General features: G+C 44.9%; 8 protein-coding genes across 8 annotated transcripts; 6 read left to right on the top strand and 2 right to left on the bottom strand.

The window, feature by feature from the left end:
• The first annotated feature begins 2,403 nt into the window (after positions 1-2,403).
• On the top strand, positions 2,404-2,933 carry BDW74DRAFT_158340 (uncharacterized protein). Its single transcript, XM_073725297.1, has one exon. It carries the CDS (start codon positions 2,434-2,436, stop codon positions 2,806-2,808), a length of 375 nt encoding a protein of 124 aa, XP_073581034.1. The 5' UTR covers positions 2,404-2,433; the 3' UTR covers positions 2,809-2,933.
• A 1,031-nt stretch (positions 2,934-3,964) lies between these two features.
• On the bottom strand, positions 3,965-5,303 carry BDW74DRAFT_180810 (uncharacterized protein; the record flags this gene model as incomplete). The annotated part of the gene is made up of 3 exons (XM_073729831.1): positions 3,965-4,294; positions 4,368-4,860; positions 4,927-5,303. The coding sequence occupies 3 exons, from the start codon at positions 5,301-5,303 to the stop codon at positions 3,965-3,967; spliced, it is 1,200 nt and encodes a 399-aa protein (XP_073581035.1).
• Positions 5,304-6,515: 1,212 nt separating this feature from the next.
• Positions 6,516-8,333, top strand: BDW74DRAFT_186871 (GMC family oxidoreductase; the record flags this gene model as incomplete). The annotated part of the gene is made up of 1 exon (XM_073731334.1): positions 6,516-8,333. One exon carries the CDS (start codon positions 6,516-6,518, stop codon positions 8,331-8,333), a length of 1,818 nt encoding a protein of 605 aa, XP_073581036.1.
• Positions 8,334-12,414: 4,081 nt separating this feature from the next.
• On the top strand, positions 12,415-12,919 carry BDW74DRAFT_158342 (uncharacterized protein). The gene has a single exon (XM_073725298.1). The coding sequence runs from the start codon at positions 12,474-12,476 to the stop codon at positions 12,879-12,881; it is 408 nt and encodes a 135-aa protein (XP_073581037.1). The 5' UTR covers positions 12,415-12,473; the 3' UTR covers positions 12,882-12,919.
• Positions 12,920-13,793: 874 nt separating this feature from the next.
• On the top strand, positions 13,794-14,773 carry BDW74DRAFT_169539 (uncharacterized protein; the record flags this gene model as incomplete). Its single annotated transcript, XM_073727005.1, has 6 exons — positions 13,794-13,959; positions 14,135-14,255; positions 14,305-14,309; positions 14,348-14,458; positions 14,502-14,539; positions 14,615-14,773. 6 exons carry the CDS (start codon positions 13,794-13,796, stop codon positions 14,771-14,773), a joined length of 600 nt encoding a protein of 199 aa, XP_073581038.1.
• A 2,151-nt stretch (positions 14,774-16,924) lies between these two features.
• BDW74DRAFT_62793 (uncharacterized protein) lies at positions 16,925-17,853 on the top strand. The gene has a single exon (XM_073733322.1). It carries the CDS (start codon positions 16,966-16,968, stop codon positions 17,632-17,634), a length of 669 nt encoding a protein of 222 aa, XP_073581039.1. The 5' UTR covers positions 16,925-16,965; the 3' UTR covers positions 17,635-17,853.
• On the top strand, positions 16,925-19,008 carry BDW74DRAFT_158344 (uncharacterized protein). Its single transcript, XM_073725299.1, has 2 exons — positions 16,925-16,986; positions 17,039-19,008. Exon 2 carries the CDS (start codon positions 17,660-17,662, stop codon positions 18,275-18,277), a length of 618 nt encoding a protein of 205 aa, XP_073581040.1. The 5' UTR covers positions 16,925-16,986; positions 17,039-17,659; the 3' UTR covers positions 18,278-19,008.
• A 607-nt stretch (positions 19,009-19,615) lies between these two features.
• Positions 19,616-20,794, bottom strand: BDW74DRAFT_186872 (uncharacterized protein; the record flags this gene model as incomplete). Its single annotated transcript, XM_073731335.1, has 4 exons — positions 19,616-19,633; positions 19,751-19,955; positions 20,039-20,507; positions 20,638-20,794. 4 exons carry the CDS (start codon positions 20,792-20,794, stop codon positions 19,616-19,618), a joined length of 849 nt encoding a protein of 282 aa, XP_073581041.1.
• Between the last annotated feature and the right edge of the window lie 3,934 nt (positions 20,795-24,728).

The raw sequence follows: 24,728 nt of genomic DNA on the forward strand, positions 1-24,728 counted from the left end.
GCACGTGAATAAGCCTCTGCTGGCATACCTAACGAACGCCGTCTTCCGTGTCCGTCGTTACATAGCTAAAGCGCGATTGGCGGCTATGCCGCTGTTGGGTCGGAGTTCCATCCCATCGCGCGGGCGCTGTTGTAGTGAAACTCCGCCCGACCTTCCGCTTCCTCTCTCGGCGTCGGAATATTCCATGATACGTGTTTCTGCGATTTGGGCCCTGTTGATGGCGGTATTCCAGGACATCCATTGCTTAGGTATCCTTATCATGGGCGTTTGCTGGGCAACAGTCGTGGCTGAGCAGGATCCCTGCAGGGAGTCCCGTGACTGCTGGTCACCCCGTCATGGACCTCCGACGCCATTTCATACCAGACCAGACATTCCCAGCCCAGAGCGCCCGGCCGTGACCGACCCGACCTCATGAATCGCCAAACACTGCTCGCTTGGGAGATACCTGCACCGATGCCCCAATTGCAGAAACAGTCTGGATCTCATCCGCGATGAACGATACAACGATTTATTTGGATATGGAAGTTGTCGACAACGTCGAGGGTTGTATTGAGGGATTCTGTCGCCTTAACAGACTAGGCAATTTCACGCCGCGGAGCGATACTTTGATCATAACCCGCGCGTCTTCTGCGGTGCGGTACCCATGATGATTGAGTATGCCGATATTCTCAATAGCAAGGCGACTTAAGCGCTTGCGCTTGCTCATGTCCAGTCGAACAGACCTACTCACGTCGGTAGCGCCTTTGCCTCATCACTTATCGCTTGCGAGATTATACCACCGTCTCTTTCTCGTCAATCTGCAGCACCTTCGTGACTTTGGGCCCATCCACTCTGATGCTCACGTGCGTGAATGTTAATCAAGTGTGGTTGTGTCCATTCAGCAGGCTCTGGGCGTCGACCCTGCCTTTAAACTCCGCCGAAGTAGGATCAAGCGTTGCCATCGGCTTTTAGGTCTTGGAGGAATGCACGGCTGACGGCTAGTGTTACTATGTTCAGATGAATCGGTACGCCTTGAAAATCCTGTCGCAATTGAAGCGTGAAACGGACCTTGTACCGGAGACCCAGTTCGATTAATGGTCAACTTGTCGTCATTTGTACACGTCTCTTCTTTCCGGGGTCGATGGTTATCCCAAGGTTGCTTTTTCAGCATTTGTCGGCTTTTCCGACAAGTTGGAGCCCGGTACAAATCTCGCGCTACTGTGTCGGAAAGATCGTTCGTCGGTTCGCCGAGTTTACTGTGACGAGCTCCTGGACTGCCGAAACAGAGTACAAAAAATCAAAGACCTCGGCCGGAGAAAATTTGTGAGCGGCACTTGACTATGTATCCACTCGATTGCTAGGACCCGGACCATGAGGAGACTCTCCACTGCGTTTTCGACCTCCTTCAGGTATGCTTCCCCCCGTGGTCCCGCAAGGACAATAACAGCCTACATATATCCTTTGGTTAGCACATCCGCGAGCTAAGCAACTCCGCTGAGTAGTGAGGCAAGAGCTTACAGCCGTATCGGGACGTTCCGACAACGTCGCAAGCATTTCGTCGGTCGTGAGCGAGGATATACGTCGCGACGCTCGAGCCCACGCATTCGTGGCCTCTTGTCAGTACCCAGACCATGCCACTTCCGTGTCCTTTCAGGCAGAGACGTTTGTTGCGATGCCGCATCGCCAGAGCCCGAGGTTACCAGCCGCGGGCCATCCCGGAGATTCCGCACCTCCAACAGCTTTCTTGAACACCCAGTGCTGGACTTGGTCTTTGCTCATGGAGATCCAGTCGGTTGCTGTGGATGGTCCAGCGGCGTTGCTTATTTCGGCATAGGAGCTCAGGTCCCAGAATCAGTGCGTCAGCCCGGGTCTGAGCGTTTCTGGATGAGGACGACGGTATAATATAGTGCGGTACTCACAGTCACTTGTCGAGCCTTCTCACCATGATCAGTTGCCTGCTAGCCTATAGGAGAGTCAGGTCAATTGCGTTGTACCATATACTGGTCGCAAGATCGAAATCAACAGCCACGAGGATATGCCGCGGTATAACGGATCCGGAAAAGAAACGCTCTCATACTACAGACAGGAAGATGACCTCTTTAAGATCCAGAAGCGGCGCAATACAAGGGCTTACAACATCATTCGCCCCTTTTGGTATTGTCGGCTACACACCCCAGTGTACGTTCTCTTCCTCGTTCACAGTGCCCTAGAGGGATAACCTTATTAACAACGCGCCCCCCCCCAATCGCCGGAATGAACGAAGCCCTCCCACTAGCCCAATGCTTCCTCGTCTGCCACGAATTCAACGAACCTCCCTTCTACCCAGGAAGCCACAACGGCTTCCACCAGATCGAAATGCAGTCGTACGCACCCAGCATCGCCAACTTCACCGTGTGGGCCGCGACGCAAGCACACACGCAAAGCGAAGCTTTCAACCACGGCAACGGCGAACCCATGGCCTGGCAGATCCTGTGGACCTTATTCGCCGACTACTTTGGCGTTTCGGTGGACGGGTGCGAGCCCGAGGCCTTGGATGACAAGCCGCGGTTGAGTTTGGCGGAGTGGTCGCGCGACAAGAGGGGTGTTTGGGACGGCATCGTGTCGAGATATGGGGCTGGGAGTGTAGAGTCGTTTCAGGGGCATAAATTTGCGCAGATGGACGGGTTGATTTCGAGGCCGACGCCCGGCGCGCAGTTTGTGGCGTCTGTTGCGAGGGCGAGGAGATTTGGGCGGTGCGAATGTGAGGATTTGTATCAGGGCTGGGTGAATGCTTTTCGGTCTTATGAAAATGCAGGCGTTTTGCCGGGTCGCGATGCTTATATCAAGTAATTGGTACAGATGGTACCTTATATACCAAACAAAGATGTCGCGCTACAGCTGGGAGGTACCTACCCAATACATAGAACAAGCTACAAGCAGTGATTCAGCTACACAGCTAAAAATAAGCAATCTACCTAATAAAGTAGTCAGAAGAGACATAACCTTTCATCTTGAATCTAAAACTGCTTAATTCAAACCCTGAACTGTGGCTAGTAGGAATAGAAGGTGCGGCCGCCAGGTCGTGCAATACCTCCTATATTCCCGTCGCATGCACCTGCATCCTCTAATCAACAAAACCAAGGCAGTGATCATACCTCCGCACGCGTAGTGGATGGGTGTCTCAGACTGGCTTGAGATAAGACTTTATAATGCAGCCTCCCTATACCTTTTAAATGGAGAGGCAGCGCATGTGACGGACCGCATACAAGTCCTCGCATGGTGGGCACAGACCTACTCGTGAGCTAAGCGACATGCAGTGTCGCAATCCGGGTTCTGCGGCATTAGCCGAGACTGGGATGACTAGGTAAGGAGGAGAGAACTGGCAGGGTTTGGTGCTGGGATTCGTCGCTTGTTGGGACGGAGGTGGTCATGCGGGCAGGCCAGTCAGGCATTCGCCCCGGCTTCTGTGCTCCTTCGGCGGGGTGGGTGGGACAGGCACTTGGGTATACTTCAAGGGCGGGGATATGCTATAAAACTGATTATATCAAAAAAGAACTAGCAGTATAAGAAACTCAATTATATGTTGGAGGTATGCGGCTACTACCATCTTAACTAGCTCCACCAGGAGTTCCGAGAACATTGGACTGGGAGAGGAACCATTATCCTTGGAATTTAACTTCTCAGCGTCTACTAGAGATTTCACGCTTCCAACATGGCATGCATGTTGGCGCCTCAAACAGTTGAATTTTGATCAGAAATTCCCTGGGCGATTTGTAGACTTCGAAAACCGATCTCATTCCCGACGTAATAACGCTAAAATCTCGACTGAAGGATATGGGGGAGAGTACCCTAGGTAGTCTTCGTACTCTCTACCATACTGAGTACGCAGGATTGATAATGAACAATGGTACGTAGACTCTGTTGAAACTATAGGATTATAGGGTAGGACTAGAATAACCATACCAACATCCTCGGTCTTCCTATAGCCCCTGGGGCCTAGAAGAGATTATAGCACTACATCAAACCCCCAAACAGCCGCCGTAACCTCCCCACCAAGCTCGACCTGCGCGAGCAAAGCTCCAACCCCGCCATCGCATTCCCAAGCCACAACCGCAACCTTGTGGCTATTCTGAAGCGCGATCGCGACCATTTTCCCATCCGGCGAGAACTCAAAGTGGCGTGGGAACGAACCATGGGCTGGGTATAGCCCGGTGAAAGATACGTTACGGCTGCTTCCCGTTATTGTATTAGGGATGGCAAAGACAGCAATCGAGTCATTGCCGCTACTGAAGGTGTTATCGCCGCGGTTGGAGACCAGGAGGTGATGGTTGCTGGGCTATGACGAATTACGGGTTAGCAGGGCTTTTGTTCATACGAAAGAGGAGAAAGCTGGAGGAGGTAAGTCTTACACTGATAGCAATCTCAGCAGCCTTGGAGTCACTTGGGTTAGGTGCTCCGCCGTACGTATCTCCCTCGTAGAACTGGGAAAACGCCATGGTTCCATTCTGGGTGTACGTCACGTCATACCCTCTAACCACATTGTCGAGCTCAGAGACTAGATAGAATCTGGAGCCCTGAGCTTGACAGCGGGCTTGGTTGTCTTTCCGAGGAAGCCAGAAGACGCCGTGCCGGGGTCCAGAGCCGGGGGGCGTAACCAGGGGCCGTTGCTCGCTTAGTTCGCCGGTACTTTCGTTGATGCGGAAGATGCGCACCAGGTCTGCACCGAGATCAGGGACAAGCACAAAGTGGCCGGTTGGGTCGACGACGACGCCGTGGGGATGCGGTGCGTCTTGTCTGTTTGGGACTGGACCTGGTGCGGGGAGGCTAAAGGTGAATGTTTGGGAGAGGTTGAATATCCCCGTTGTTCGGTTGCCGGAGTAGGAGGTTACTGCTGAGCCGGAGCTGATCAACAGGTAATATTGTTAGTGAAGCTATTAGCGGATGAGACTATATCATATGGTAGCTTACTAGTGAACTACAACAAGAAACTGACGCTCAGCATGGGCCGCAGAGTAAAAGGCCGATGCGACGGGCCCGGCAATTGCCTTTTGCTGATCGATCTTCACCAGGGTGCCATTCAAGGTGGAATGGAAGGAGGTCAATGTCCCGTTGAGAGAGTCGATACCCTCGTCTAGACAGTACATGATCCCATTCTCGCCGTCTGGCAACAGCCATGAGGGGCTTGGGCCGCAGTTGTTTGTCTGGGAGAGCACATTAAGATGATACCCTTGTCCTGACCTCGATAGACCCAACTCCGTGACCTTTCCATCGTACGAGGATGCATATAATCGAGAAGCAAGGGAGGCGCCGCTGAAAAATAGCAAGAATAAAGGAGAAAAACGCATAGTTGCGATGAAGCCCGCTTGACTGAGACGTAGATGGCTATGCTAGAGAGCAGCAAACCGAGCTGTTATCCTCGTTGAACTGGATATTTTCTCCAAAAAAGAGTTGAAACAGACTGCGTCTCCGCCAAGGTCCCCTGATGTCGCGGCGATGGCCACGACGCTCGAGATTAGTGATCGGAACCTCATGCTCATGTTCAAAGTGTTTTACAGTGGGTTGTGGATAAAAAAGACATCAAGAAACGTAGTAGCCTATCACTGGCCACAGCGTAGCCACGCCGTAACCACGCCGAGTGATCTCCAAGGAGATCTTCGTTCACCGGAGGTGAGACCAGTAAAAGAACCGGATCAAAGAAGTCCGATAGGGGCAGGAAGCACACGGCATGCCGAAGACTCCTAGGCTTGGCGCACTCGGTATGCCGAAGTGGCCTACCTGTTCCTCCGAACTTTCTGCAAGCCGACTGCTAGACTGCTAGCACGGTCCCCGGGTCGACTGCAGATTTCTCAGCAGTTATGGTCTGGATTCGAAAAGTTCCTCATGTTCAGTCTTGGCGTTGGACGATCTTGGCTGTTTTTGAACGCAGTGGGCTGGATTCATATCACATCATGACCTCATTCAGTTATTTCACAGAAGCACCTGGCACCTGGGTGTTCAGAGTTTCGTGTCACAACTCCTCGCGGAACCATGCACGAATCATGATCATCTTGCGGTATCCTTGACAGCCGCGATGAAAACCTTGTTTCCTTCGTGGCAATGGTGAAACGAGGCTCAGCGTCTGGGTACGCCAAGACTACACCCAGCTATGGTAACTAACGGCATGATGACGAGAGGAGGATCCTCGGTAATACTATCGACAGCCAGCCCTGGTGCCTGTTCTGTCTACGGTGAAGAATGTTATTACCTTGTGGACGGCTGATGGATAGGGCGCTGCTTGGCGCTGACGCCGATCTGCATGGTTCCGCCGCAGCATAACCCTATACCTTGGGTGAGCTCTACAAAGCCAATCAGAATATCCCGACGGCCACGTGAGTGGAGGCGCTATCGCATTCAGCCCGTGGTTCTGGAATGCACATCTTACAAAGTATACCAACTGCTAAGATATCCAACAGCAGGTTAGCAACCTATAAATCGCCATGGACCTCGTCCTGGCTCCTGAAAGACAACCATAGTTCGTCCTACATCTACAAATCCTCCAGTCCCATCGGACCATCACCATGCGGTCCGCCAGTTACCTCATTCTTCCATTTGCAAGCGCGGTGCGCGCCCTGACTTCCGCCTCCCAACTCGACATTCAGCCGGACCTCCTCAGCAACCCTCTCGATGTCGCCAACAAGAGTTTCGACTACATCATTGCAGGCGGCGGCCTCACAGGCCTGACCGTAGCCGCCAAACTGACGGAGAACCCGAACATCTCCGTCCTGGTTGTCGAGAGAGGATTCTACGAGTCCAACGACGGGCCCATCATCGAGGACCCAACCAAGTACGGCGAGATCTTCGGCACAAGCGCAGACCAGAACTACCTCACCGTCTCGCTGATCAACAATCGCACCGAGCTCATCAAGTCCGGCAAAGGCCTTGGCGGTTCGACACTCGTGAACGGCAACTCGTGGACTCGGCCGGATAAGGTCCAGATTGATTCGTGGGAGAGTGTGTTTGGTATGAAAGGGTGGAACTGGGACGGTGTGCTTGAGTACATGAATCAGGGCGAGCGGGCTCGTGCACCCACTGAAGCCCAGATTGCCGCTGGGCATTACTTTAATCCGGCTTGCCATGGCTTCAATGGAACCGTCCATGCTGGGTACAGGGATACCGGCGAAGAATGGTCCCCCCTCATGAGGGCCTTGATGAACACCACGGCGGAACAGGGTGTTCCGACCCAGGTGGATATGCTGTGCGGCCATCCCCGTGGTGTCTCCATGATCCAGAACAATCTGCTAGAGAACCAGGTCCGCGCGGACGCAGCGCGCGAATGGCTTCTTCCAACCTACCATCGTCCCAACCTTAAAGTCCTCACGGGCCAGGACGTCGGCAAGGTCCTCTTTGACCAGGACTCGGCCAATGCCGACCTCAAAGCCATCGGCGTCAACTTCGGCACCCACAAATCCATTAACTTCAACGCCTACGCCAACCACGAGATCCTCCTCGCCGCTGGCTCCGCCATCTCCCCCCTTATCCTGGAGTACTCCGGCATCGGCCTGAAGTCCGTCCTCGACAAGGCCAACGTCACCCAGCTCCTCGACCTCCCCGTCGGTCAGAACATGCAAGACCAGACAACAACCACCGTGAAAGCCCGCAGCACGCGCCCCGGCTTCGGCCAGGGTCAAGCCGTCTACTTCGCCAACATCACCGAGACATTCGGCAAGGACGCACCCCGCGCTATTAAGCTCCTGAACACGAAGCTGGACCAATGGGCGGAGGAAACGGTGGCCCATGGTGGCTTCCATAATATTACAGCCCTTAAAGCGCAGTATGAGCTCTACCGCACCTGGATCCTGGAAGACGACGTCGCTTACGCCGAACTCTTCATGGATGCCTCGGGTGTCATTAAGTTCGATATCTGGAATCTCCTCCCCTTTGCCCGGGGCTCAACGCATATTCTCTCTTCGGACCCGTACCTGTGGCAGTTCGCGAATAACCCCAAGTTCTACTTCAACGAACTTGATGTCCTTGGTCAAGCGGCCGCCACAAAGCTTGCTCGTGAACTTCAGAGCAGCGGGGCGATGGCGCAGTACTTTGATGGCGAGGTCATTCCCGGCGATAACCTTGCCGCTGACGCGGACTTGGACCAGTGGGCTGGGTATGTCCAGCAAAATTTCCGCGCAAATTACCATGCTGTTGGGACTTGCTCTATGATGGCTCGGGAGATGGGTGGTGTTGTTGATGCTGCGGCTAAGGTGTATGGTACGCAGGGGCTACGGGTGATTGATGGGTCGATCCCGCCGACGCAGCTTTCGTCTCATGTCATGACTGTGTTCTACGGAATGGCGTTGAAGATCGCGGACGCTGTTCTGGCGGAGTATACTGCTTTCTAGTAGTTCTGCTGTTATTAGCCTCCAGTGCTTGACGGATGTGGTAGACGGTACGGAGGTGTGCACCAAAAGTCTTCGCCGCGCTAGTAATATATTGATCTTTTACCTGTTTGCCAAGGTAAGAAGCCAATATTTGCTTTTACACTGCTATAGTAACAAGCAACTAAGCGCATTTCATAAGCCCCCTTTAATTACTTATTAGTTACTTATATTAAAAAAAACAAAAGCTGGCCTATAAACATAGCAACTAGATACTTTGGCATAATCATATAAGATACTAGCGCGGGAAGGCTTTTGGTGCACACCTCCGTACATAGCGGTACATGACTCTGTGTAAGCTCTTGGTACAGTAGTCTCCTGGCCGCCGCTCTTCTCCCCTCTTTGTTCTCCCCGTCCACGGTTCTTCGCTGCAACCACCACCATTGCAACCTTCTTTATTTTTATTACTAAACCAAACTTAGACCAGTAGGCTTTTTTTACTATCTTAAAAACTTTAAAAAGCTTAAATATCGTGCTATAAACTTAGAGGTATATATTATTTAATCATTATATAATATTATTATTAGTAGCTATATCATTATTATTATTCTAAAACCCTTGGTACTAACTAATTATTTAAAAAAGATTTATAGTATTACCTATTATTATAATATAAGTTTAAGAAATATAACTTATTAGTAATAAAACTTAATTAAAATATAATATACTTATTATCTAGCAGGTGGTGTTATAATAAAAGCACTACTAGTATAATATAAAGGAGATAGTATTAAAAATATATCTAAACTAAAATAGAATAGTAGTATTATTAGTATTTATTACCTTAATACTGGTTTTAAGATAGTAAACACACTATAATATCTTTGGTTTAACTAGGAAGTTAAACACGGGACATGCTTTATAGGCATAAAAACAGGGCATAATAGTAAAGGATTAATAATAAAATAAGAGAGAAAAGCGTGGTATATAAATAAAGATCAAGAGTAAGGATGTTAAAAACAGGGAGATTATAAAAGAGAAAAGGAAATAAGAAGTGGGAGAGAATTTATCTTTTTATGTTTAGCTACTTATATAAAGCTAATTATAACATAATAATCTTATTATAACCTTATAAATTATTACCAAGAGAGTAACTTTTTTTATATTTTTATAACTAATAAGCTTTTAAGACAGGATATATAAAAGACCAGGTAAATAAGCTTTTTAAAGCAACTAAATAAGGCCTTTATCCTAATAAAATAATAATAAAGTACTTAAGCTATAACCCCTTATACTACTTATTAATACTACACCTAAACTATAACTTAGGACTATTCTCATAATACTAAACTATTATAAAATAAGTATAAAATAATTATGTTTAGAAAAGCATAAAGCTATTTAAAAATTAGGTTAATCTTAATTAGAAAAGGGCCAAGTTATTACACCTATAAATACTAGGTATAATAAAATAAGAGGTTTAAATAAGATAAGCGGTAATAAGATAAGGAATTTTAATAAAATAAAATATTAAGCACCTGTTACCCCACCATGTAGTGGTAATATTATTACTAAATTAAAGGTGTATTTAAAGCCAACACCTACTAAGAATTAGTTAGGTGAAAATTAGTCTCTGTTTATACAAAGCCTTAAGAATATAACCCTATATACCGTCTTATCTATTCCATTTAAGCTAGTACATTGTTTTATACCTGATTATCTAGCCTGAGGCTTTGACAGTAATACCTTTTTATAGTTTTATAAGAATCTCTAGTATTTATATTTTTTATATAGTTAGTATTAAGATAGCTTATTTTAGTTATGTTTATCATAGCTTGTAATATAGTACTGAATCTGTTAGCATATTTTTTTTAAAAAGTATACTTATTAAATTTTCTTTATTATTATAAGGCCCATAACACTGTACATAGCCCTTTGCGGATAGGTATTGAGTCAGCCACTATGCTAACTTAGCCCACACAGGGGATATCTAGCCCTGCGAGGCTTAAAATTCTAAAGCTTAGTGTTAATTTACTATTATTACCTTCTTCTTAAAAATAGCCCTTGTAAATGCCATTTCTTCCTATCTTAGGGGCATTATACCCTTTTACACCATTTACATAAACCCCCCCAAGGCCAATAACCTTATACATACCCTGTATCAGTATGTCCTCGTGAGGTCAAATCAGCTCGCTTATCAGATGCAAAGCACCTTAGCTAGAAGGTTTGACATGGCCCTTTCCTGACATGGCGCTAGACAAGTGGTAGATTAGCTCCGGATTAATAAATTATAATAAAAAGTTATTTACTTAGGAGGTAAAAGGGTACTTACCTTTATTACTTATTAATTTTAAAGGTAAATTATTTAATTTAGGTTTACAAAAAATATATAGATAAAGTAATAATATAAAAAGTATTTAGCTAAGCTACTAAAAATAATTAATAAGCTAACTTTTTTAAAACTAGGTAATTAAGCTAGCGGTCCCTTATAGACAAGTAATAAATCTTTGCTAGGTTATTAATAGTTAGCTAATAGGCGAACCATCTTAGGCATGGGGTGGCTTAGCTTCATGGCATTACTACCTGGTGTGTGACATCCCTAGCCTAGTTCACTTATAGTTCTAATTAGCGAGGTCCCTAGGGACTTTGTATAGTGCCTTTTAATTATATAGTATTTGAAAAACTAGCTAGATTTATTATAGTATATAAGGTCTAAAAGATTATTAGTTTAAACCCTGGCTAGGGGGGGGTCTTCCTCTAGCTTATACTATCTTTTCTTACCCTTTATACCCATAAAGCCCCTGTTAGCAGCATGCTAGTAAGGGCTAAACATGTAAGGTTACTATGGCAACACGTCTCCACAAGCACTTACTAAAGTGGGAATCTTCCGAGAACCAAGGGACCCCTTTCATGGCCCTCGGGCATGGCCACGTGATTTGAAAAAGGGGGTAAGTATAATGTCCCTAGCCTAGTTTTCTTATAGTTCCAGTCAGCAAGGTCCCTAGGAACCTTGTATAGTGCCTTTTAGTTGTGTGGTATCTAAAAGACTGGCTAGATCCGTCACATGATGGCCGGGCGCCGGCCCCCAGCAGGTGTGTCATGGCTTGGAGGAATTCAGTCCGTGACAATTTTTTATTATAGCTATAACTATATTCTTTATTATTTTATTTCCTTTTCAATAAAAAAAAAGGCTATAATAGCTTTTTTACTTCTTTAATTAGCTACTACGGCCAGAATTATATCCTGTATAATTTGTATTTAATCTCCTGTTAGTTCAGGAGTATCACCAATTCCTGATCGAAGTTCTTAATATTTATTGCCACTGCATGCTCTGTAATCTGGATCTGGCCTCCTTCTTGGCCCACAGACTTTGTGGCATTATATGTGCTCGGACTTGGTGAGAGCAGCCTGTTGAAAGAACTACTGTGAAGGTGTTGGGCACATATGACCGGGAGAAAATATCCCTTGTCTTCCGCGTCCTGCATGCTCATCCCTCCTCCGGGGCCGCCGTGGATATCGAGAACGTGGGTATTTGGACCAGGGACGTTAGCATTCTTTATCAAGTGCAGTGCTATAGTAAGCGATGTAATGCCGCTTCCAACAAGCCATGCTTGGACATTGTACGAATCACGTAAACAGGCATGTGGTTTCTGAATTATGTGGACGATTCCGAGTAGGGAAATACAAGTAAGAGTTAAAAACGCGAATCAAAGGAAATTGAATTACCTGCTTTTCTTCCGCTCTTTTATTTGGGAGTGTGGCGCTGTAATACGATGCCGAAAGGCGCCACATATGGCCAGACCTCAGACGGTGCAGATGAGCAGCCTGACAGCAGGCCACTAAGCAGCAAGATCGGCACTCGGCCGGGCTTCGGTGACCTACCCCGCATGGGACACAGATCGTCCAAGACCCCGGATCGGCAAGCACGGGCATGTGTGTGTATCTGTGTGGCAAGCAGTCAGCGTACTGCCTCTCACCTTCCTCTTGACCATGCTCAGAACCCGCTGCAATCAATCCTCAGATTAGGTGGCGTAATTCGTCGTATGATGGTTGCTTGTACTTATAAAAGCTCATAACAAGATGTCCGGTCCTCGCCCCGCCCAACAATATACCTATTGATTTACAATCACAAACAAACTTCTTTCCCACTAATTGCATCAAAAAATGTCTGTCTCCAACGAGAACCTCACAGAGACGTCGGGGTACACCGAGTACATTGCCGTCTCCACGACAGAACAAACCTATATCGAACAAACAAAAGAGCAGCACCTGCAGGAGAAAGACTTCCAACACGAACACGAACAGCAAGACCACGAAAAGCAGCCAAACCAGCCCCGTGAAGCAAAGAACACACGGGCTGGTCTTCTGGGCAGACCGTGTGAGGTGCAATGGCCGCCACCCTCAATTCCAAGGCACTCCCAGAGCTGGAGTACTGAGGAATCGTTTCACTGGCAACCAATACCAGCTTCAAAGCGCGTCCTAAGCTGGAGTTTCGAGGATCGGAAACACGAGCTTTATAGGCAATTGATGGATGTGCCGAAAGGCACCGACAAAGGATTTTCAGAAAGTTGAGGGTGAATAGGAATCAGAAGGGCATGGAATTGGGAAGGGTATGAAGGAAAAGTCATGGTTTCAGTTGAATGTGTTTTACAGATTGTATCTAGGGCATTGGGTCCAGTCTTGAATGCACGGAAATGCCAAGTGCGTTACGTTATTAATATTCACTCAACTTCAGCAGCCTAGTATGTACACAATTAGAAGAAAACCAGAGGAGAGATTCAAGAAGCCCTAAGAAGAAACAGCAAGCAGCTCCTTTTCCAAAACTTCTACTCCCTCTACAACTCTATTCCACGAAACTCGAGCGTGTACATGCAAGTTAGAGACGCGCTAACCTCTTTTTGCTGGGTTGCATTCCCAAGGTTCAATCGTGCATTGGTCTCGACGGGAAAGTTCTCCACCAATGAGCTACATGTTTCCCTGCACCAGTTTCCCATTGCATCCAGCTTATTCTGTTGATACCAATCATCTTGCCGCCGGGGTAAGACACGATGCCTGGTTTCACAAAGACTGTCAGCAATACGCGGGTTGACCGATCACCCCATTTACGGAGTATTTGCTCGCGGTGGAAAGATGCGTAGGCCTAACTACGTGTTACAGAACATCAAGCAAGTCAGGCTTGATGCAGGATAAAGCGATATATTCAAGGGACTCCACTTCGAACAAGATGTCTGCAGGTGCCAGTTCAGTGACACAAATTGCCGTTGTCGGTGTTGGCCACCTTGCAAGTTGGCGGCGCTGCCGCTTATGCAACTTATTCTTAGCTCAGTCGCGAGTGAACTACTTTTGGAGCACATGGAGCGGCGACAACATCACGAGCTGGGAGAGCATGAAGGGGGCGAACGCACTGTCTTTGAACGCCGTCATATTGTTGGGGAAGCATCCTGATAGCAGTCGCAGCCTTTCTTGAACCGTTGTTTGCTGTTCATGAGTGCGGTTTCCGTGAAGACAGACCTGAGAGACGCCAAGGTGCGCGATGTGTCCGATGTCATGTTCAGCGGAAACAGCAGTACCCGCGAGCAAGCAGCGACTCTTGAAGAAGCCAGAAGGAACGATATCGTGGTCATCACAGCAGGGTCGAAGTACTCGCTAGGTAAGGTGACCCTTGTGCTCTGCTGCTCTTTTTCCTTGTAGATCCAATGCTTATACGTTGTCTCCTAGGGAAAACCAGTAGGGCATGCAGCACATGTACTTTACCGGAACCTTGGAATTATTCAAAGCGCGGTCCAACCAGGGAGACCGATCAAATCAAGCATCATCTTGAATAGTCGTGGCAAATCCAGTGGATCTTCTTGCCTCGCTTGCATTGAGAGCCTCTGAGCTTCCACCGTCTCGGGTGCTCGGCTCAGGGACATTTCTTGATTCGTTAAGGCTTCGTGGCCTCCCAAGGTAGCGGACAAGACCAAGGTGAGCTAACCTCGAGATCTTGCATACGCAGTCAACGTGCTGTTGGAGAGTGTAGGTTGCAGTAAACTCGATAGATCTTTATGTGCTATGCGTGCACGGTAAGACTCAGGTTACTGCATGGTCTGCTGGAACAGCTAGTGGAATTCCATTTGACAGAGCCTTTCCGCCGGAGGCTCTCGATCCAGGTCATCTCGGGGTCTCCAGAGGGTGCACACAAAAGTTGCAGAGCGAGTTTCAAGCCAAAGGCGCTACCCCCTATGTCATTGGTGCTATTGTTCTGAGTATATGCTCTTTAATGTCTTTTACACAAACGCAATATCCGCTCAATTTGTCACTTGCAGTCAAAGTTCGGCTGCTGTTTTAGCTCACCGATGGTTTTCAGTAAAGAGGGGATTATAAGAACCATTGACGTGCTATTAGATATTGAAAAAGAGAAGGAGATTGCTAAGTCGGCAGATGAGCTGAGGGCCACTTTGATATGTTTTCAGGAGGGCCTATGACCATCCTCAAAAGCAATTTTCAATTTTCCTTCCCTGCTATCCATCCTGGCCGCTGCGTAGTAACAAGAAAAAAACCTGTAAACGAGCAATAGCAACAGGAACGGAACAAAATTGCGAGACTCGTTGGCTTTGCCCAACCCCAGGTGACAAACATGCCCCCTCACAAGCCACTATGTTTCTCGTCGCTGGAACAAAGCTGTCCGGGCTATCATAGATTGATGTGATCCCAGCCTCCACCAGGAACCTTGCAAACTCTGGATGGTCACTCGGTGCCTGCCTACAAAGGCTAATCTCACAATCTGCCTGACGGGATGCTAAGATTGTCTGCGTGATTATTTATCTAACAGCCTCATTCTGCTCATTAAACAAATCAGCTAGCTCACCAGAGTCACGCTCAACGCCAAGAGTCCGTTGGGTCAGGTTGTTAGATAAAAAGCAAGTAAATCATTTCAAAAAAGTAATTAAATCTCCTAACTTACATAGCTCATCCTTTGAGAGCAGCAATATCCAGATCAGGCATGAAGGAGGTGCTTGTAGTTTTTTAGGATGGTAAATTTACCTAGGGTACCTACCTGGCACTCTGCGTAAATAACCCCAATCATTAAACCTTGAATACACTAAGCCACTTACCGTGCTTACTCATCTGACGCCCAAACTCACTTAGCGCCTAAATTATATCCACACTGACATTTACTTGTAGATTTTAACCCCTTATAACTTAATTAATTTTATTTTAATAAATTAGGTAATAAAATATTTTAATTCCTTAAAGCAAGGAGAATTTTTTTATATATGAAAGTTACTTAAAACTTTGGTATAAACAGCGTTACTTTATCTAGACATTTTAGAGGTATTTAGGGCATAAAAATAAACTAATATAAAAACTTATTTTTACTTAACACTTACTAATTAAAAGGTTTTATATTAAGCTGGACAAATAATAATATAAAAATAGCATGGGTTTATAATATTTTTAATAAGTAAACAAGGGATTAAGCAAGGAGGCGTTAGAGGCTTTTTTTAAATAGCCATGGACTTTATATGATAATATCCTTCCTAGATTACTGCAACGCAAATTAAATACTAGTAGCCATGTATTTATCTTATTTAATATATTTATCATAGCCTTTAAATATTAGGATCTTTTCTTCTCTTACCAGGGCGTATAATAATAAACTAGATATATTCTTATATTCCTGCTAAGGCCTTAATGTAATTATAAAGTAAGACTTTTTAGGCTATTTTAAAAGGCCTGAAGCAAGGCCTTAAGCATAAAAAATAAAAAGGTTTATAAAAATTAACTAGCTTATTCTTCTAGGATTTTAAGGCAGTACTAAAGTAATTTAAGAAAAATATAAATAAAAATTTTAAATTTACTAAGGTAGCAAGGCAAGTACTACAAGTAAAAGATATAAAAAATATTTAAAGACTTATTAAAAAGGTAAAAAACATGCCTATGCCTAAATTTTTTAAAAAACTTTAAACTATAATAAATATACTTTATATAAACTATATACTCCTTTAGACGCAAGCTTAGGGCCTTAAAAAAGCGCTTGTTAATAAAAAAAAAAAGAAAAGGTAATAAAAAGGCTACTTACTCTTTAACTCCAGGCACTAGAAAATGCCAAAATAAAAGCTATAAATATGTAAAAATAACGCCTTAAAGCAGTAAAGTTAAAAAGGCAAAAAAATACTAAAAGTAGCAGGCATGTATACACAAAGACACGAAAATATAACTTTAAAAAAAACTTTGAATTAGTTAAACTAGGCAAGAGTAATCCTTTAGTAACTCTAAAGGCATTCCCTAATAAAAAAGACCCCCCCTAGCCCTAAAGTTATTCCCAACTTGCCCGTTCGCCTAAATTATTAAGGCCGCGAGATTTAACTACCACAGCGCTCTCGGGAGTCCTGAAATTGCTATATAGAGATTTTAGTAATAAATTTACCACCAAAATTTCGGGTTTTAATACATTTTGTATTGCGTTGAATTGCTTTAATTTTCCATCATGGTGGGGGTCGAATTTTGGGCGGCATGTGAGTTTGGGCGTTAGATGAGTAAGCACAGTACAGCTAGAGCAACAAGCGGATAAAACTATAAATACTCTCCCAATCCCCTCTGCTTCTTAGTTTCTTCCAATTTACCGTATGTCTCCTTAACCTCGCGCCGACACCACCCTACTCCACCCAACACCATGGCCAGCACACCGGTGCCGGTAGGTCCCCTAGCCCTCCTACCCAGTGAGCTAATCCTAATAATTATCTCATACATCCTGCAACAAAAAGATGTTTCCTATCCTATGCGCTGCACCAGAAGACTTTACTACCTTCTGCACCCCGTCCTCTACCGCCTAAACGCCCAGCACCACAACAGCTCCGCCCTCCTCTTCGCAGCACAAAACGGCTACACGGCTCTCGCAAACGCCCTCATCAAAGCCGGCGCCAGCTGCGCCGCAATCCACCCCACCGGTGTCAGGCGGTACGCAGGAAACTTCCTCTCCTCCAGCCCAAATACGCTCATTGAAGCCGCGCAGCACGGGCACATCGACACCCTGGCGGTCCTACTCGACGAGCCAGAGCCACCACTATCCTACCGCTGGGTCCTGGAGGTGAAGCTGCGCGCGCTGTTGCACTGGGCGCTGAACACAGGCGGTCCTGATCTCGAGGTGCTACATATGATTCTGACCAAACGCCCGCCGCTGGGTCTCCCTTCGTCAGTGGACAAGCGGTATGACCGCAACGCCATGAAGAACACGGCATTAGGGGTGGCGATCGCGTGCGGGTGCAGTGATGGCGTTATCGAGCGGCTTCTGAAACGCAGGCGCCGAGATCGACGAGCGCGAGTCTCCGCATCCCTGGCTTGAAGCGACGGTTCAACGCGAGGGTGAGATGCGCGAGCTCATGGTAAGGTATGGGCTTCGTCCCAAGTCCGACCGGATCCTATGCGAGATCGCGCAGCGGTTCGACGACCCAAGCATGCTGGCGCTTTTTGCAGACCCTGAACAAGGTGGCTTGGATCTCGCTGTGTACGGCGCCACAGCGCTCTTCACGGCCGTCGACAAGGGCCATTTCGCGACGGTCAAGTATTTCGTTGAACGCGGTGCAAACGCCAACTTAGGATGTTATTACAAAGACGGCAGCGGGCCGTATAGTATGGCTTGGCCGGCGATCTGGAGCGGCCGGATGGATATGCTGCGGTATCTTGTGGACGACCATCAGGCGGACGTGGATCCGACCGTTGAGGACATCGTGAAGGCTGTCAGCATGCAATTCGACGAGGCGGAGCTCTTCCTGACGCAATATGAATGTGCGGACGTTGCGAGGAAACTGGATATTCCCACTTATGTTGCGCTGGTGGAGCAAGAGCAGGGAATTCGTCGGCCGGAGGGTTTCCTGCTCATGCCTTGCTCGACGTGTGTGTCGCCGGACGAGGACGGGGAGTATACATCCCGACGCGGACCCCGACGGCGCAGATCCATTTCGATGTTTAGCCTTGAGCGCCGGTGAGGTTTGACCACGTGGATTTGCTGTGCTAGATCAGACTAACTGATTATTGTACATATGAAGTAACGAGCAAGCAACGGTGGGTATAACCTGTAGATGCTTTTAATTCCCGAACATACTCAATCATGATAATGAACAGGTAATTGCACGTACTTTAATAAAAGGCAAAGACAGAAATGGACAGGATATTAGGTGACCTCATTTGACAGCGAACGCGGTTTCCGAGAGCACGGAAGGGATTCTGCATGGTTCGTAGATAGATTCCCTAGTGTTGCTAGCAAGGCCCCGCCGCTTGATCCTTCCATTTTGGAGGCCTCATTCTTCTCGCGTCAAGGAAGAATCCCAATGTTGACATCTAAACATACCTAGGAAGCGGATCAGGCACCAAGAGCCCCTATAGGTAATGGAGATCCGGACCCCTTATCATGCTTTTACTTGGTAATGCTGTTCACATGGTTAGGATAAGCTTAAGGTATAACTCTTAGAGCCAGCCCAAACTTTCTAACACTGGAGGGCCTGTATTTAATCTTAATAATGCAGTTGCCTCTTTTTGCTTGTTATAGAACCGCGCATACTCTGCAAGGAAATGCTCTAAGTCGTATTTAAAGCCTTTCTGTTTTGCCGCGGTACAAGAATTCTAAGGGAATAATAAAGAATCCGAGTTCCAAATAGCGGAAGCTCATGACCGACTGTATTACCGCTAAAGGCCTAAAGAATACCATGGACAAACCCTAGAACCACTGCAAGGTGAGAAAAATGGCATAAGCTTTCCTTTCCTTGATCTTGGTGAGTAAGTGTTTTCCAAAATCTGAATAAAGGTGCAAAATCCATTTAAGCACAACGGCATTCGTGATTTTCCCAAAGGCTGCCAAAGGTATTAATTAATATATAGCTTTCGCAATGAGTGACTTCGCCGCCCTAACACAAAGATTTTTAGATGCATCAGAACTTGTCAGGACCAAAGCTTTCTTGGGTGTCATCTTCAATGCTTTCCACTCTTGGATCCTTCAAATAAGCAGACTGGGCCTTAGTGCTTATGAGTTATAACAGGTAGCCCCCCATTTGTCGTTGCACGGTCAGCCTGATCGTCACCCAGACTAATCCATACCCGGAGCCCCCGCGCCTTTCCCGGAGGCCACCCTGTGGCAGCTTTTACACCCTTTGATTTCATCAGAGATGAGCTCGGCTTGACCGTCTCATGAAATAAAATACACCTTTTTATCATAAAGACTCTCGCCAACGAGGCCTATACCATCAGGTGGTTCTGCGATCTGGAGAGCGAACAAGGCGCCGCAACAGCCTTTCTCGACGAGGAACCTTGTGGATAGCTTATCATAAGGGTCAATCTTTCTGCAAGATCTAGGAGAGATTATAAGTCGCGGGCGCGTCTCTCTCTATGTCCAGTCGCAAGATCCTGATTTTTGAGGCATCGACATCTGTATTGGAGTCTGGTTGACCAGAGGGGGTTGTCCCGACTTGCCGGGAGGAGGCGGGGATTCTTCTGAAACAGTCGCGGGCATGTCGAAGGATGGGGCGGTAGCAGGGCAAACAGGCGGCAATCAAATAAACGCCCGGCTCGACAAGGCTCCATGTATAATAGGTCACAGCCGTCCAGGTTGTGTCAACGTATGGGTTGTTCTGGAAGAAGGCAACGCAGCGGCAGATAGACGTAACTGTACCACTGTCAACCGAATGAGTCAGTACCGGTACCTATAGGTCTGCCTGGGTAATGGGTAGAAGAGGGAAGATCCCCAGGAGACCTACATGCTACCGGTCAGAATGGTGGCTCCCAGGCCGAGCCTCGCCTGGCTTGACATCTGCAGCGTCCAGACCACAGGTTGAGGCAGAAACAGCATGACGATGTCTATCAGAATATTTGGCAGGGTGCCCCAGCGGTAGAAGAGCGTAAGATTGATGCACTTGGCTCCTTGGATGCTCCGATCCCAAGTGCACGCAAGCGGAATACACTGGAGTAAGGCAGTCATGATGATAGCGAAAGCGTAAGCAACAACAAAGACAATTAGTACATAGGAAATGATTCGATAGGTCTTTAACCAGGGAGCATGGAAGATGCGGAGATACATCGTTAGGAGCATGATTCGGGGGATAGCGCATGCTGCTGGGTAAACAACAGTGAGGATGACAGAGCATATCCTGTTAATAGCAAAGGCCCCAGGACCAACCGATACAAGGAAATCTCGGTGATAGCCTATGCGACCATAATTGATGGACACTGAACGGTCAGTTTATAGTTTTTTTTTTTTTTTTTATATAAAAACAAACACGAGTTGCAATATACGTACCAAGAATCACGATGTTCAGAGCAAGGCACAACAGCAGTCAAGGGACTGCAAGAATGTCACCCAAGTCAAGTACCTTGTGGCCTATCCTGGTGGAAATAAACCTCAACCCGACTGCAAAAATTTCAAGCACTGTGAATGCAATGGCAACATTGCGTAGCCGGTCCCCTGAATACTCCACTAGGCCTTCGTGCGCGAAAGAGCTTTCTGCTGAAGACATAATAGAGAGAGACAGAAAGGAACACGTAGAGTTGACTGTACGTCGAAGAGGCGGCTCGCATTTATACTCCACCACACTATTAATATAAGCCCTCAGGTTGACATGGATCATGCATCTAAAACCGAGGAAAGTTGACATTCCAGAGTCTCGCTTAAATTACAAGTGGAATCTTAGTAGCTGGTCGCAAGTCATCTGTTCTGGACATTGTTATTATGCACAAGATCTACTTTCTCCCGTGCCAGGTTAATCGCATCGTTTTCGCCTCAATCATTTACAATACCTCGCGAAGATTAACGTTCGTGGGAGCTGCCTTTCCGTCCCTTATTAAGCGAAAGCGTGAGCATGCCTGAAAGTCCGAGCCGATGAGCTACCACAATGGCCCTACTTTTGCATGCCGGGTTGTCGCCCAAGCCCGAAAGCCGCTGCGACAAGGCGCCACTTATGGGCGGCGTGATGTAAGTGGCTTACTCTGAATATGTCTTAATCCCCGGAAATCTCCCACGTTGGGAAACTCTGTATTGAGGGGTAGCACAGGGCTTAGCAGAGGGGGCAGGTGAGCTGAGGTGTTCCAAACGCTCATCTGAGCGTTTATTATGTAATCACCGGTCTTGGCAATCACGTGACCCACATCCCACTAAAAATATTTTACACGCCCCACTAATTCTTTTCATCCCAATACACCGTTCTGGTTATTTTAAGGAACACCCACATTCGCCTATTATGGCCTAACTTAGCAAGAATGTATATATAAGTACTTAGCAAGCATTATTTAAGTGTTTAAGTTACTTTTTATTTAATTTTAACTACTTTATAACTGCTTTAAAAGTGGTATAACTAGTACCTTAAATAAGGCTTTAAGGGTAAACTTAAGCTTTTTTTTAATAAAAAGGTAAGCTTACTTTTCTTCCCTAAATTACTATACAAGCGCCTGTTAAGCGCTTGCTAGCCTAACTTTTCTTTTACCTTGTTAAGAAATTACTTCCCCAAGGCCTTTCCTATCTCTTACTTAGCTTAAGTTTTAGCTTAAATAAGCACTTAACAAGAACTATACAAGCACTTATTTAGTGCTTGTTTAGTAACTTAGCTATTTTAATTTTCTCCTTCTCTTTAAGCACTTAACCGCTGCTAGCCAAGCACTTATTAACTGCTTGCAGGACAAGAATGGCTTTACTATTATTTATTATAATAAGGTATTTTATTACTTGCCTAACTACTTAAAGGCTATTATAAGTACTTGCTAACTATTATACAACTGCTTGCTAACTGCTTTATTTAGGAAAAGAAAGATAATCATAATCTGCATGCATATATCTGCTCCCACGAAATCAAAGTCCGCAAGATAAAGGGTGGCCATTAGTTAAATAAACTAGTAAATAATATAATATATAAGTGCTTGGTAACTACTAAATAAGTGCTTGCTAATTACTAACATTTTTTATAATATTTTACAAGGCTTTTTTTACTAGTAATACCCCTACTCCTGCCCTAGGATCCACCCCCGCTACTATTTTAAGCACTCCCTAACTGCTTGGAAAGTAGTTACCTATGGCTGGTAAAAGACTTCCAAAACCCCCCCTCCCTCTAAATACTAAAGAAACCATAAGTGCTTGCTAAATGCTAGCCAAGCGCTTGCTAACCGCTACTAGGTGCATATTATTAATATAATAGCAAAATATAAAAAGATAAATATTAAGATACCTTGCACAGCGTGTGGTGTAAAAAAGCTATGCTGCCGTGACCCTAAGGGCCCCTGTAATAATTTTAGCTACTTTAATTATAAAAACTTAGCTTTTTATATAAGTGCTTACTAAGTACTTAGCCACTACTTAATTACTTATATTACTAGCAGTAATATACCTTTACTAAAAGTAAGATAAAAAAGTAAGTGCTTCTTAAGTGCTTGCTAAGCGCTGGCTAACCGCTGCCAGGATAATTACTTAAACAGCTATAAAGAGTTTCTTACCCTGCGCAAGCATGCCCGGATAAAGACTATTAGTAAAGTAGGCAACCTTAAGTACTAGTTAAGCACTAAATAATTACTAATACTATATAAAAAAAGAAAATTGCGCCTATTAAAATCTTAAATAACTTAAGTAATAATATAAGTGCTTGTTAAGTGCTTACTTAGCACTTGCTAACATAAAGGCAGGAGGCTAAGGGCAGCAAGGCTAACAAGAGTAATAATAACTTAGATAATATAAATACTTGTTAAGTGCTTGCCAAGCGCTTGCTAACATAAAAGCAGGAGGCCAAGGGCAGCAAGGGTTATAAGAATAGTAATAATAGCTTAAATAATATAAGTACTTGTTAAGTGCTTGCTAAGCACTTACTAACTTAGGAGCAGGAGGCCAAGGAGAATAGTAATAATAATAAGGGAGATAATAAAGGGAACTAATCACCAACTACTAGTCAAGCGCTGTTTTCAGGGTGTTAAATAAGAATTAAGTACTTAACAGGCGCTTAATAACTACTTAATAACTACTTAGTAACCTCCTGCCTTTATAATTTCTTTATTTTTTCTAAGGCCCATTATAAATTTTAAGTAATTGGCCAGTCTAGGCTTTAATATAGTATAAATTCTCAGGCAAGTGCTTGTAAAGTGCTAAATAAGCATGTTATTATAGTATTCTAAAAACTTTTATAGGACATAGTAAACTTATTTAATATAAATTTTAAATACATGGCATAAGTATAAAAAGCACTTATTAAGTGCTTACTAACTACTAGGTGTTTTAAGGGACTTTTATATAAATATCTTATTAAATATATATAATAAAATAGCCTTAAGAGTATTAAAGTATTTTATAAACTATACTACCTTAAAGAAATACTTGTAGGAAAGGTATACTACTTTAAAATACTAGTATACTTTACTTTATATATAATATATATATTTTTATATTATACCAGGGTTAGGTTTATACAAGCAAGAAGACTAGCACTAGCCAAGCACTAGCCAAGCGCTTATAGTTTTATTCCTAAATTTATCTATAGGTTACTATAAGCTTAAGCTTGGCCTTCTTATTTACTAGTTATTTTGCCCGTGTCTCCTCCTTTTAAGCTCTAATTTATGCTTTAAGCTATTATAGCTTAAGTTCCTGCCTTCTAGTAGCAAGATCTTAAAAGGGCTGGATAATTAGCATAATTATTAAAGAAGATTTAGTGCTTAATAAGCGCTGGTTAAGTAATTAAGCAGTAAAAACATACTTACTATTCTTAATACTTTAAATAAATAAAGTAGGCACTAAATTAATAGCCCTTGCCCGCTTTGCGGACATCCTTTAGTTTATAAAGGCCCTTAATATATCTTTTTTAGAGGTGCTCTGCGCTAATAAAGTATTTAAGGCTTTATTATACTAGTATTAACGCTTTTAGGAAGCACCTGCCTAGTAATTAGCAAGTGCTTGCTAAGCCTTAAAAGCTATACCTACAGGCTTAACCTTTTCTTATATATTTAAGATAGTTATTTTTAATACTTGCTACTTTATAACCATAATAAAGCCTATACTGGACGAAATTCTTATACTGGATAATATTATTTTTATTAAGCTTGGCCAAACTATTAAAATAAACCTAGTGGTTAATAAGCGCTTGCTAACTACTTAACAAGCACTTACTTCTTTACTGCTTGTATAAGGCTAAGGCACTTGCCTGATAAGTAGGACTTTTAATAAGACTGCTTAACCATGTTAGTATAAGTATAAAGCATGTTAAAATAAGTTAGCTTAATCCTGGAGAGGCCTTGTTAAGGCCTGCCTTAATAACTGGCCCTTTCTTTTAAATAGCCCAGTTACCAATAGCTTTATTTTTATATACTAAAACTAGCATTAGCTATTACTTACTAAGCGCTTTTTAAGCACTTAGTAATTAATAGATATATTAATTAAGTATTTAATTAAGGCATTATAGTCCTTTTTTATTTTATAGTTTAATA

This window comes from Aspergillus multicolor (genome assembly GCF_047715735.1).
Source record: "Aspergillus multicolor strain CBS 133.54 unplaced genomic scaffold BDW74scaffold_24, whole genome shotgun sequence".
Lineage (NCBI taxonomy): Eukaryota > Fungi > Ascomycota > Eurotiomycetes > Eurotiales > Aspergillaceae > Aspergillus > Aspergillus multicolor.

Coding starts and splice junctions, on each gene's coding strand:
- BDW74DRAFT_158340 (XM_073725297.1), top strand. CDS start 2,434: ATGGCCTGGCAGATCCTGTGGACCTTATTCGCCGACTACTTTGGCGTT.
- BDW74DRAFT_158342 (XM_073725298.1), top strand. CDS start 12,474: ATGTCTGTCTCCAACGAGAACCTCACAGAGACGTCGGGGTACACCGAG.
- BDW74DRAFT_62793 (XM_073733322.1), top strand. CDS start 16,966: ATGGCCAGCACACCGGTGCCGGTAGGTCCCCTAGCCCTCCTACCCAGT.
- BDW74DRAFT_158344 (XM_073725299.1), top strand. CDS start 17,660: ATGCGCGAGCTCATGGTAAGGTATGGGCTTCGTCCCAAGTCCGACCGG.